The following is a 14,142-nucleotide window of genomic DNA, read 5'->3' on the forward strand; positions in this document are numbered from 1 at the left end:
AGAGAGGCTGTATTACAGAAGAGTGTTCTGTAGTGACTCAGCTCCTTGCACCTGTTGTCTTACCTCAGAGAGACGTTCAGCCGTCACATACACAACCGCAGAATAGACTCTGTATGTACCTCTGATCTGACATTTAAACTTTTAAAAGCATTTTCGTGTTTCATTTAGACCCAGAACTTAAGGACAAATATTACATTTGGTTTCACTGACTAGACCTAACCAAAAAAAAAGGGAATTCAGTGGGCTGCTCGGGCTATTAGGTGAGGTGATGGTTTTATATTTCTGAGTTGGCTGACATTTACATTCACAAAGAGACACTTTCACAGTGTCATCTGCTCTGCCAGAGCATTGAATCAGAACGAGTAAATTTGTGTGTGCGCGTCTCAGTGTGGGTTTGGTTTTATTAAAATTGCCTTGAGCTCTTGCCACTAGCCCCTGCGGGAGCCTGCTTACATCAGCATTAGATGTCAGTCTGCTTTCCTGGTTAACCTTGTTTTGATTGCGTACCTTGTTTCTTTCCTGTACGGTTCTCTGAAATGTATCCATGTAACGGGTTCACAAAGGTACATCTAATATCAGTAGATTATGCACAGAGAAAGACAGCCCCTCTTGTTTTAAAGATACTCAATTAGTCATTTTGACACCTCATGATACCCTGTGCCTGTGCATTTTTACAGACAAATAAAAGCCTGTTAGTTTAAGTATACAAATAGCTATATATTTGTATATATACACTATATGCTATCTATAAGTTGATATCAGAGGGTTTTTACAGTCTGATATGAATATCAGAATTCTCAGTTTTGCTAATATTTTTTAGAATAAGTTTATTAAAACAACTCCAAATATTATGTCCGGGCCATAACCCTCTTCTCTCTTTCAGAACTCTCTAGGAACCCTCTAAATGGAAATGGCGTATTTCAAGAACAATTTTTGGGTAAGTCTGCCACATTTCTTATGGAGTTTTTAACGTTTCAGCTTTGTATCAATACAGTTAGAGCAAATGTTTGCTCAGTGTACGTTTTGTACAGTTGCCTTGTAAGCAGTTTGGGATTAATATGCTGACTGTTTCAGTCGCGTCATTGAAAATATGAAGGAGGGAGAGAGGAAAGAACAAAGAAAGAAAAAAAAGTGAGAGAACAAAAGCAGAGGGCCAAGGCTTTGTCAGCTTTCCCATGAGGACAGCCGTGCTCTGCTCTTACAGCACACCTGGTAGGGCTATTTCAGGTGCGTCCTACTTTAATACCCAGCCTGCCCCTCTCAAATAAATAGGGAGGAGAGAGGGAAATCAAGGCAGAACATTGAGAAACCTCTGCTACTGAATACAGGTCGCATTATAACAGTACAGAAGCCTTTCTGCAAGATAAAGACCTCCATATGTTAAAGGAATTTACAACATCTGTTTTGTCTGCGTCTAAACATCACTTAAAAGTAAGCAGCATACAGTGACGGCTTCCCTGGTTTAATCATAACAGCCTTTTCGTCCATTTGTAGTTCCTCTACTGTGTTCTTCTGTGTGGTTGCAGCCTTTGGTCTGCTGACCTGTTTCAGCAAGGTCATCTAGTTGTCTGGCTTTGTGTCACAGGACTGTGGTAGACTCAGAGACCTCCACTATTGTGTTCTCACAAAAAGCTGGTGTAAAACACCCCCCCAAACTCCCAAGCATCGATGCAGAACTATTATTCACTCTGGACCCCCTCATCGCTCATGCAGATGTATGCAAGCGCTCTAGCCTTCACTCTTATATGTTACTTGACATGAACATGAAACATGAAATCAAAGTGATCCAGTTTACTTCAATGCACAGTTTGGTCTTTTTGTGCTTGGTTCATGAATACATGCTGTGTCGAAAGAAAAAAATATTCAGACAAATTAATTATTATTAGTAGTATTTTTTTATTAGTATTTTTTGCTAGTAATAAATTACTATAAAAAATGTGTTTATTTATATTAAACCCCCAGTTAGTCAGAGATAAGTTGATACATTATTTTAATATAGTATAATTAGAATATAATATTTAAAAAAATATGTAAATGCGTAATATTATTGTTTTTATTTCCTTTTTTTTTTAATGATGTTTGATGATCTGAATGGTTGTTAGTGTTAGCATGAAATTAAGCACTGATTTATGTTGACTTTAAAGATATTAATTTTCATTCTAATAGTGTGTCTGTGTGTTTGCATACAATGTGCTCATCGTAGTTGTCTGTTTTGTGTGTTCGTGCTTCTCTGATTGTTTTTGCAGCACTGAATTAAAACACCTGTGTGAAATGACTGAGACGACACATTTGGGTAATTACTGAAAATGCATGATTAATTAAGTCTCAGAGAGGGAATTCGCAAACGCAGTGATTAAGCACATTCCCTATTTAGCTAGTGGGTCTTCATCCTTACGGCTGTCTTCAATCTGTTTCCTCCTCAGAAGAAAAACAGGGCGTTCAGCAGGCCGTCAGATGTTTGTCGCACAACAGAGAGCCAATTTAACAGCCTAATCAGTTTTGAACTAATTCAGTTTGGTGAGGTTGGATGCAGATTTTCTCAGTGTCATGGCTTTGGAGCTTTCGAAGATGAGAGTATAGTCTAACAAAAAGCTTAAGGCTCGACCGTCTCAGGACTCTATAGAAACGTGTATTTTTTAGCCTTTGCCTGCATGGGAAAAATGATTGACCAGATCATGTTGCGTGAAATGTGGCGCCAAATCAAACCTCATCAACTTCTATAAATTTAACAAATTGCCTTTCATAATGAGATCTTTTGTTCTGTTTGATATGTTTTTTTTAATATTCATTTATTCATTGGCGTTTTCTCCATCACATTTTTATAATTAAGGTTTGTGGATTTATATTTAAATGTGTGTGATTATTAATTGGGTCATTAAATTGGTCATCACGTTGCATATGAACTTTCCAGGACTGTGCAGTCAAGTACAGTATAACTTTGTATAATTAAGTATTTAAAAATATTCAGGTATATGTATTATTCCAAATTATTCATAATAAATAATTAGGAGTCATTCTTTATAGTAGTATTCTAATAGTAGAATTTGTTAATTTGTTACCCGATTAGCACACACTTAAAGGAATAGTTCACCCAAAAATTAAACTTAGCCCATATTTTACTCACCTTGATGCCATCCTAGGTTCCAAGCTTGGTAATGCTGGTAGATAGCGACCGTTATTTTGAAGTTCAGTCAGTCAAATATATCTGCAAGTACAAGTAATGTAAAACTAACCTATATGACTTCGGAGGGATATCACATATCCTCTGATGCAGATTCATGACTTTTTGTAACAAGAATATTTCTAGTTTTAAAATTAAGTAAATAACTTGACTGAGCGCTGAGTTACAGCTTCTTTGCAGACTTCAGACTTGACGTATGATGTAAGTTACGTCATACATCGCAGATTCATAGATCAGATAGGAAGCCAGAACTCAGCGTTCTAATGAAAAATAACACAATCAGTTATTTACGTTATAAGAAATGTTTTTGTTACAAAATCCATCGATTTTCTTAAGAGGACATATAAGTATGGAGCTTGGAGCTTATAATGACTACTATCCTCAAGCATTACCAAGCTTGGAAGAGCCAGGATACATAAAAAAAAAAAAACTCTGACTGTGTTCATCTAAAAGAAGAAAGTCATATACATATACCCATATATTGGGTAGTTTTCATTTTTGGGTGAACTGTTCCTTTAACAATGTCTTTCTTTCAGCATATATAGTATTGTATATACAATTATACAAAATGTAGCAAGCACCACTCATTTTAAGTTCTGTCTTCATCTCCAATTCAAGAGAAACATTACAATTATAATATATCTGTCTTGTTGTCCCATACATTTTTAAATCAAGACCTGTCTAGATAAAGGTAAAAGAGAGGACAGTGATGTCAATGATTTCTCTCTTTCTCACCTTAGAGCTAATGCAGTTATTCATCAGGGGTGACAGGACTGAGTGTGTGTGTGTGTGTGTGTGTGTGTGTGTGTGTGTGTGTGTGTGTGTTTTACTGCAGAGTCAGCAGTATAAATCCTGTAACACTACAGCACCTCTGCAGGGAGTTCTGAAATGAGCAAATAATGAAATATCTAAATAACAAATATAATTCAATACTAAACATACTAAAGTGATCTTCATGATGAAGAGGAGAATGATAAAAAGAAAAAAAAGATCACTGAGAATTATTTTGATTCAGGTCTGAAAAGTTTGAATTGGTTTTGATTTGATTCAGCAGAGTAACTAGTAACTGTACGTATAACAGAATTTTGTAATTGAATTAAAATGATGTGATTTAAATGTAACTGTAATCTGTTACAGTTTTCACACTCAATCCAAAATGTTAAAATATGTTAAAATATAAATACAACCTCACGTTTGCACACTGTCTCAGAAACTTTCACCCACCCAGTTCAATGTTTTGTGCTTTCACATTCATAGCTCAGTGTGCAAGGACACAGAATAAGACAAAATATGCTCATTTGATAACTGTTTTATTTCCAATTTGAGTTCATGTATATGCTTTTTTTAAGGTTAGCTGTTTTTCCCAGGCATCGTTCGTTGCCAGTGTTTCCTATGCAAGGAAAACGGTATCAAAACTGTATCATAGCTAATAAACTATATCTTATGATTTTAAATCTGTATTTTACTTCAGAGATCTCAAAGTGATTTCGGGTGACTTTAAAATGAAAATATTAAATAATAATAAGTTTTCACACAGCTAAGATGGGCATGGATATCTTTAAAATACTGATCTTTGGGTTTTAAGAATTGACGCCAAGAGCAATGTTTTAGGGCATTTAGCATTCATTTAAGCTTGATTTGTAAGCATTGAACAAGACTATCTGTTAGTTTAAAACTTCATTTTCATTTGCGTACACCATGAGCTACTGTGAGGTTTTCGGAGGGACTACAGTGAACATGGTGTTCGGTTCTGTCGTTTGTGTGTGTGTGTGTTTATTGTGTCTCACATGATTTCCTCACTGCCCTGAGCATCATGGCACTGGAACGCCCTGCAATCTTCCAATTACAACATTCATATGACATAGCTCATTCATCAAACTCCATGTTAGTCCTTACACCCTGTTAAAGTCATCATCCCTGCTTGTGTGTTTAGAGCACAGGGGGAATTAAAATCAAGTGATTACGATTTGCAGACTAACACAGGTTGTCATTGTGGTGGTTCTTAGAAGACGCTACTGTTGGATGTTCAGCTTCACGCTCAAACTGACTTTTAACAGAGAAGCCCTTTGACAAGGCATGATGGGAAAGTTAGAGGTTAAAAATCCTCTGGACATTTGGTGACATTTTGTGTTGTAAAATGTTAATTAAAAAGAAATGACAAGTAACACAGTCAACGGTCGAAAATTTTTTAAAAACATTTTTGAATGACTGAAATATTATTTTTAGTGTAATATCGTATCTACATTAAATGTGCATTAAATAGGCCTTGAACAGTCAAATACACAAACTCTGTTAACATGCCTGTCTTTGCAAGAAACATAGGTAGGTAATTTAGGTATTAAGCGAAAGCAAATGTAGTGAATGTATTTTATAGATTTGATTACCTTATACAATGTACATGTAGAATTTCTTATTTGTTTGTTCTACTGTAGTTTTTTGGCCTGTTGCGTGTAACGAGTCTTAATTTAATTTATATTTATTTTTTATTTAGGCTAGTATTGTTGTATTATGACACTGATGACAATAATTATGAAATATTTAAAACAAAAATAAGTAATATATATATCGTTACCATGAGATAAAATGACTTTGTATCATGATTATAAGATTTTGGTCATATTGACCACCTTTACTTAGATGCTTAGATGCTGAAAAAAACAATACAGGACAGAACACATTGTCCAAAGATGTCTGTCTGTGTATATATAAACTAGTTTTTCACCTCTTCCTGAGGTGTTACATTTTTTTAAAATGCCTTGGGTCTTGTTTATAACAAGGAGGAGTACTTCAGCCCCTCTCCAGCCCCGGCACATGTATGTCTGTCACCGTATGGAATGAGCCGTCATGTGTCTCCCACTCTCTCAGTTACCAGGGGAACCCTGTCGCTTTAGCAACCGCTATCTTGGTAGGAGACACGTTAATACGGAGCGGATTGGAATTTCTCTTTCAACACCTGCAGCCCTGTTTAATGTCACTGCAGCCGTTCTGTTTCTCGCTCCCTGTCTGTCATGCTCTCTTCAAACACAAAGCATCCTCTGTGGCGGCATCGCATTAGATAAGGTGAATGGCAGATACGGCTGTATACTTTGCAAATGAACTTCAGGGAATGAAGCTGTGAAAGAACAGAAATACTCTGGGTGTCGGCAGATGGCCTATCATTTCATTTGCTTTCAGCACCGAATTCTGACTGAAGTGTCGGGGGAAAAGACTGTCAGTTTACTTGCCAGATACTTGTTTACCATCACATTCATATAAAAAGAGAGAGAACGGGGCAGGGAGGAGAGAGAACACTTTAAAAGGGGTGCTTTTTTACCTGTGCTGTGTGGGCAGAGCAGAGAGAATCATGGGAGATCAGCTTTCCAAAGGGGTCAGGTTTCAACAAGCATACTGGCTACACAACAAACATCAGCTGTTGTTTTCATTTTGGTTCAAGATTAAAATTACACGTTTTGTTATTACTGGTTTTGTTATTTTGGAACCTGTTCTTTAAACAGCTATTCTGTGATCATGTACAAACAAAAGATTTAAATTGAAGACCAGAAGGGTCCCTGGGTAACTGATAACCTGACTGCATAGTGACACAGGAACTTCATAAAGCGAACCTACTTTTTCATGCTGATTGATTTTCACATTTATTTTTTCATAGGGGTTTTAAACCAAACCAGTTACAATACTGCAACAATTATTTGTTTGTTAAATTTGGTTCAGTTGTTTTTTGGTACTTCACCATGCCAAAATCTATTGTAATGACTTCCATTTTCCCCTGTGGAACACTAAAGCTTGACCTTTGACCCAGTTTTATGTGCGATCTGAATTTTTCATCTTACAATCTTAAATTTGGAGCTTGTAATTACTTTAAAAACTTGAAGCTGTAGTCTTTTGTGTTTTATGCATGGTCTGACTTTTGTATTTTAAAATCTTGAAGGTGAAGTTCACAATTTCTTCATATAAAAAACTGAAGCTGAAGATTTTTTTTTTGTACTTTATGCATGATCTGAATTTTATATTTTAGAAACTTGAGTTTGGAATTTTTCATCTAAAAACTGGAAGCTGCAGTATGATCTGAATTTTGTATCTTGGGGTGTATTCACACCTGTCTTGTTTGGTTCAATTGAAACAAACTCAAGTTAGTTTCCCCTTTTGGTGCGGACCTTCTGGGCAGGTGTGAATATAGCAATCGCTCTCTGGCGCTCGCCAAACAACCGAACCGAGACCCAGCTGAAGAGGTGCTCTCTGTTCGGTTCCAAGCCAAATCTGGTACTTTTCGTTTAAGATGTCTATATAATCCGAATCTCGATTGCCAAAATAACCAGTAGATTACTTGATCATTGCAAAAACTGCTCTAAAATATTTCAAAATACAACTGTGTTGTTTTACTTTTGGTAATTTAAAAGACAAATAATTTGTCAATTAAAATTTCTTAAAAATGGTATTAAAACATTGTCTTGTTCTAGTGAACCAAGTATCTGTATTTTGTCTCATCACATGAGCTAAGTGTATTTTCAAACCCCTAGTGTCGATAAGCAGTGTATTATATAACTTTCATTCTTCTTGTCTTCCCGCGCCCTGGGAATTAATTTTTTCTGCTTTAACCTCTGCACTTGTCTTCATCAGTAATATACTTTCCATTTTTCCAGTATTTGTGTGAAGTAAAGTAAAGCAAATTTAGTTTTATAGTATGTTTTCCCGTTTCCATCCTTTGCATTTTTCTTTTACCTGGGAAGTTGTTTCTATGGTGTGTAGGTATTTACGGCCAGTGACTGCCCTTGTTCTGTCATTTCTTTCTGTCTCCCGTTTGTTGACATTTTTCTGTTTGCTCAAAGAAAGGGGGCTATTTTTATACTTGCTAACTTTGACCGCAGGATGTGCCGGTACTTTGTTCCAAAGGTTATCATCTGAGGATCTCCCTACTGGGCCTTGGCCTTTAAGGGAAATCTGTGTACTGTGCTCCTTGCTTACGTGGCATGTCTTGCACACACCGCTGTGCGATTTTTCTGTTGTATTTTTTTTACTAAACCACACTGCACTGTGATTTTGAGGTATTTTTAAGAAAAAGGAAGGCAGTGATGTTAGAGGAAGTTTGTGTGTTTGAACCAGTTTTAGTCCTCAATCAGCTTCATGAAAGCTCACAGCATAACTTGAGATATTAGACTTATTTACTGTTTTTTTTACATTTTGTAGGTCTCTCTGACCTTTAAAATATCTCATGTGTTTTGAAAACAATGATATTTGTTTACAAATGCTGCCATTCTGTACAGGCACATATTGTATTTTGCGCCTGCTGTAGGCAACAGCCCACAGTCGACAGTGCAATCTTCCAATTTCCTCTTGCTATTTTTATTCGAACACTTTATTTGTTTCCAAGAATGAGTAATTTTTACACACACTGCAGGAATGTACCTTATGGTGGTGTTTTTGTTTGTTCACAGGGAGAGAAGAATGCAGGTTTCGACGTTCTCTACCACAACATGAAGCATGGACAGATCGCCACCAAAGAGTTGGCTGAGTTTGTGCGTGAGAGGTGAGGTGTTGTTTTGGGAGGAGTCGTCATGGTGATGGGGGCGGGATGGTGTAACTGGTACTGTCAGGAATGTGAAGTGAAATTTTCTACTCCTCACTTCTTAAATTTCTAACTCATCAGCAGCAGTTGTGTTTTTAAAGTGAAATTAAAGTTGGATTTTTTTGTGTTATGATAACATTATTGTTATATTCTGATAACTATATTGTTAAATTCCTTTGTTATGTTAATTTATGTTGGTGCAATACCACATTGTTGCAGTGTTTTGTCTTATTTAAACTTATTACATTACAGTACAAACAAAGTAACATAGTACTCTATAATGTAATGTTATATATAATGTATAACTGATATCATTGATTTGGTAATACTTTAGTATAGTGAACACTTCCAACTATTAGCTAGTTGCTTATTAACATATTAGCCATTTATTAGTATTTACAAAACATTTTTGCATGACATGATCCTACCCAATACATAAAGTTAACAACTACCTTACTATTAATAAGCAGCAAATTAAAAGCTTTTTGAGGCAAACGTCATAGTGATAGAGTTGATTGTTTTTGCTCAGATTTTATTTAGCTCTTTGGTTGATTGCTTCACACCACAGTTCTGTCTTTCAGCACACAGCACAGTGTCAAAACACACAAATGTGAGAGCAGTCAAGGGTGCTCGCTGTCCACTCATGCACACGTCTACAAATGCAAGGCAGCTCAGCAGTCAGAAAATGTCGTACATTCAGCATATAAAGCAGACGAAGGAAGCTTAATCTTCTCTTCGTTCTACTGACAGCATATGTGGGATGTGTGAGCATTCCTTTTGGTTTGTAGTAGACATTTGAGTTGGAGCTAATTGCAATAATTAAAACGAACACTCCAAAACGACTCTCTCATCTTGCAGTGAGAACAGAGACATCTTACAGCTCTGCCAAGCCTCCTGCCAACTTTCATAGTCCCTTCAATTCGTTATAATGGAGTTGAATGCAGGCACCCTCTGTCATGGACTGGAGGATTGAATTGTATTTTTAATTTTTTTTTATGTTAGAAATCCATCCAGGAAAGCCCTGGAGGATAGTGCTGAGAAATTGAGAGAGACAAATATGTCCCTGATAAAAGCGTAGCTTGTGCAATAAATTACATAAATCAATTTTCAAAGGCCATTTTGCATGCACTCAGGACATTGTGCCTCAAAGTGGCTGCGTTCCTTGAAGAATCTGACTTGACTTTCCATTGTGCTGTCCCAACAGAAAGCAAAATTTCACTTGTAAGAATCAAATAAGATGATTTCTAAGAGATAAGGCCAACAATATAGCTAGGCGCGCTGGAATGATAATGACAACATCCTTTTCCCATGAGTAAAAATGAAAAAGCTTGTCTTATCTGAGAAACAGATCACGTAGTGGTTGATGAGAAATACTTGGTCTTTTCAGCTTTTGTCCATGAACCTTTTCATGGAGTTTTCATGCTGTCGATTGCTTTGTAAGTCCCTTGCAAAAACATGCCATATTCAAAACCTTTCAGTAGTCTCAAACAATATAGATGATTTTTTTTATTATTGTTATTTTCTTATGGCTAATATCAAGTTACTTGAATTAAAAAGTAAAACTGTAACATTATGACATTTGAGTGTAGACTGCGCTTAATTTTATGTAAGCGTTCTACCTCACATATTTTATTTTAATTTTTTCAAATGTATTGTGTGCACTATTATGAATATAAACGCTTTCCATTGGAGAACTGTTTGTGACCTTTGAGGCCTAAATATTGGTGCTAAAAATTTATACACAAATCCATTACTTACTTACTGTGTGTGTGTGTGTGTGTGTGTGTGTGTGTGTGTGTGTGTGTGTGTGTGTGTGTGTGTGTGTTTGTCTTTGCATTTAAGAGCGGCTGTTGAGGAGACTTACTCGAAATCCATGAGTAAGCTTGCTAAGATGGCTAGCAATGGAAGCCCTCTCGGGTGAGTGATGTTATTCCTGTTATTATAAGATTAGGATTTTAACATTTTACAGGTTCAGTAAAAACCAGAGTAGGTAAAAAATATTGCACTTAAAGTTATTATGTGTTGAAAATCACTGCTTGCGTCTGAACAAAGCTTAAAACATTTTCTCTTGCGAAGTTTGGCCTGCTGCTAATAATTATAGATACTTATAAGCAGGGATGTATGTGTGGGTTGTATGTGTGTATTTTTGTGTGTGCGAGTACGTGCGGTTGTGTGTAATTGGTCGAAAAGTCATTGCTATGGTTTGCTCTTTCCTCTGCTCTCTTCCCCTCACTTCCTGTCTGTGCAAACATGCGCTAGTTGTCACAAAACGATCACACTGTAAAAACAGACTTTGCAATGATGCAAAGTGGGTATGGAGCCGAATTTAATAAAGAGTGAAGAGTTATTTTTTTCCTACAAACTTATTTTTGGGGTATCTTTGGGAGAATGGAGAAGTAGACTTACAAAGACAAGGAAGCCTGTTGTTTTTCTAATACTGCTGTGCTGTAAGAAATCCAAGTGGCTTACGCACTTCCATACATCATCATCTAACCACCTGCTTTTCTCCTCAGCACGTTCGCCCCCATGTGGGACGTGTTTCGCGTGTCCTCGGACAAGCTGGCCCTCTGCCACCTGGAGCTCATGAGGAAGATGAACGACCTCATCCGTGATATCAACAAGTACAGTGAGGAGCAAGTCAAAATTCACCGCAAGGTTAATAGCCTGATTGCCTCTGATATTCTGCCTATGTCTCTGATAACTGTCTTTTATAGCTATAAATGCGCATTAGGTGTCATTAACCATCACAGTTTCTGATCCCCTACAGTATTTCAGAATGAGCACACCGGGTTCTAGATTTGTGGTTGATATCTATTTGTGTATTTAAATCTGCTGTATTTTATGTAGACGAAAGAGGAAGTGATTGGGACTCTGGAGTCAGTGCAGTCTCTTCAAGTGCAGAACGGCCACCTGCAGAAGGCCAGAGAAGGCTATCACAGCAAGTGTATAGAGTTGGAGAGACTGCGCAAAGAAGGAGTACCTCAGAAAGAACTGGAAAAGGTGTGTTTGTGTGTATACCCATTCAGGTTATTCAGAGATAAAATGGCCAGTTTGACTTGGGAACCAGAGTTGTGAACCATGTCAACTGATCCATTAAACTGATTTAAAAGTACAGTATATTAACAAAGTAGCCTCTACTACTTTTCTCTTGAACAAAGCTAATAGGGGCTTTTGGAACCGAGGAACCTTTTCATAGTTCCTAGAACTATGGGTAGAATTACCCACTTTTTGACTTGTTCACACCACAGGAACTAGGAACATATTTAGTTCTAAGAACTGTTTAGGAACTGACGTAAGTATACGCTGATTGGCCAAATGTACTGTATATGAAACACCTCTACTTATTTTTAAAAAGCCATGTAACTACACAAACATGAAAAACAGCGATAACAGTATTTACTAGTTATCTGCAGTGTTGCGTTCTTTACTCAGCCTGATGATGTATAACACTGCAAGCGGTCACAGGAAACTTACTCAGATTTTCATATTTTTTCATATGTGTAAATTGTTTGTTTACATTCCTGTCTCTGTTATTACAAAAATTACGAGACTTAACAAAAACAGCTCTGAACATGGCATCCTCTATTCAACAGTTGTTGATGTTTGTAAATGCTGCATATAAAGACTTTGGTGTCAGCCGCTTCTGAGTTCCTTCTGCTGGAGCGAATGCCACCGGGAAAATGGTGCTTTGTGGTTCTCTAGAAACCAACTGGCTAGTAGAACTACTCAGTGTGAAAACTATAGACACCTATAGACACAAGTTTTTTTGCTTTTTTAGAAGTTTTCTTGCTTTCTTTGCTTTTTCTAGACGAGAATGGCATGAGGAGCAGCATTATGTTTTAAGTTGGTAGCCTTAAGACTTAATTTCATATTTATATTTCTTTCTCTTTTCTCAGGCTGAATTGAAATCTAAGAAGGCAGCTGAGTCTTTTGCAGGGTCTATTGAGAAGTTTAACCGTGCTGGAAGAGACTTTGAACAAAAAATGAGTGAATCAGCACAGGTTGGTGATTTTCAGTTTTTTCCAACCTTGCTAAGGGCATAAGCACAGACTGCAGTCGCATGTGTGAAAGATTTTTAAAGCAGGGTAAAGCAGGGTCTCATAACCTAGAACTTTTTCATAATCTAGACCTTCAAAGCAAATTTTACAGTATTTCAATGATCTCAAGCAATGTAAAGTTACCATGGCTACAAAGCCATTAAAGCAGTCTGTTTGACAAAATGATTGCATGCCTACAGTCTATTTCTGCCTGGTGTCGACCTGCAAGTATGAATAATTTGAGAGCAAAGAAAGGATGAATCAGTAAAATGTAAGAGTCCTGACATCACTCTGAGATCACTCGTGATATCCTACAATTAGGGCATTAACAATAATCTTTAAATTATAGAGGCTGACCACTATTAAATGCTAGGGCTAGTTCTGTAAAAGTTTGAATATTAAAGTCGCAAATATGCTTGTGCAGTGTAATAAAATGCTTTTTAGCTCCATCTCTTGAAATTAAAACAATGTCAGAAAATATCCATATTTTGCCACATATATTCAGCTCTAATTATTTCAATTTCTTTTGTTAATAATTCCAAATAGGTTTATCAAATTTTTTTTAGAAGATCTTAGGTTTAATTTTGCTTAAAATGCTTTCATTAATATCTGGTGGTAATGAATAAAAAATTAAGGCAGTGAAGTAGTATAATTATTTTATAAAATACCTGTGTTTTTTTTTCGGTTATATTTTTGTTTAACATTTTAAAACAATAAGACGGTTAAGCCTATACTGTACTATAAATTTTCACGATATACATTACTGTTCAGAACTTTGAGAAGATGATACTTTTATTAAGCAAAAATGCAAAAACAGTCAAGAGTCAGATCAGTAGAGGTCAGTAGCTTCCCTTCACATTTGTTCTTCTACATCTGCAGAAATTTCAAGATATCGAGGAGGCTCATTTACGTCAGATGAAGCTACTGATCAAAGGGTATTCACACTCCATTGAAGACACACACGTACAGGTTGGGCAGGTAAGGCTCACTCCGGGGGTTTAACCTACTCCTGTATTCTGTTTGCATCCTATAATTGTGCTGAAAACTGTTCAGACAAATTACCCCTGTGGCTCAGAGTTGTTCTGGTCAATGTGGTCTCGATTAACTGTGCTTGATAAAAATCTTTGTTCTTTCTTCTTCAGGTCCATGAGGAATTCAAGCAGAACGTGGAGAACATTGGCATTGAGAACCTCATTCAGAAGTTTACAGAGCAGAAGGGGACAGGGAAGGAGAGACCTAGTGAGTCACGGAAAGATAAAACACTTTGTGATTTTCAGTATAAATTCCATTCCTGGTTTATGCCTTGAAAATTATTTGTCTGCAAAATACAATGTTTTCAATACAAGAAGCATCTCTGAACCTTC

General features: G+C 36.6%; 1 protein-coding gene across 4 annotated transcripts in view; it reads left to right on the plus strand.

Annotated features, from left to right (window-relative positions):
- Positions 1 to 14,142, plus strand: part of fcho1 (FCH and mu domain containing endocytic adaptor 1) — a 37,264-nt gene that overhangs the window by 9,435 nt on the left and 13,687 nt on the right. For 3 of the 4 annotated variants that reach the window (XM_043246902.1, XM_043246904.1, XM_043246906.1), the window contains exons 2-9: positions 884 to 937; positions 8,611 to 8,702; positions 10,584 to 10,658; positions 11,255 to 11,396; positions 11,589 to 11,741; positions 12,638 to 12,742; positions 13,658 to 13,756; positions 13,921 to 14,017. In XM_043246902.1, coding sequence (XP_043102837.1) covers positions 905 to 937; positions 8,611 to 8,702; positions 10,584 to 10,658; positions 11,255 to 11,396; positions 11,589 to 11,741; positions 12,638 to 12,742; positions 13,658 to 13,756; positions 13,921 to 14,017 — 796 coding nt within the window. In that variant the 5' untranslated portion in view covers positions 884 to 904. The remainder of the gene's footprint in view (positions 1 to 883; positions 938 to 8,610; positions 8,703 to 10,583; positions 10,659 to 11,254; positions 11,397 to 11,588; positions 11,742 to 12,637; positions 12,743 to 13,657; positions 13,757 to 13,920; positions 14,018 to 14,142) is intronic. The other variant, XM_043246903.1, reaches the window with a different exon arrangement.

Source organism: Puntigrus tetrazona, chromosome 8 (genome assembly GCF_018831695.1).
Source record: "Puntigrus tetrazona isolate hp1 chromosome 8, ASM1883169v1, whole genome shotgun sequence".
In the NCBI taxonomy this organism is placed as follows: domain Eukaryota; kingdom Metazoa; phylum Chordata; class Actinopteri; order Cypriniformes; family Cyprinidae; genus Puntigrus; species Puntigrus tetrazona.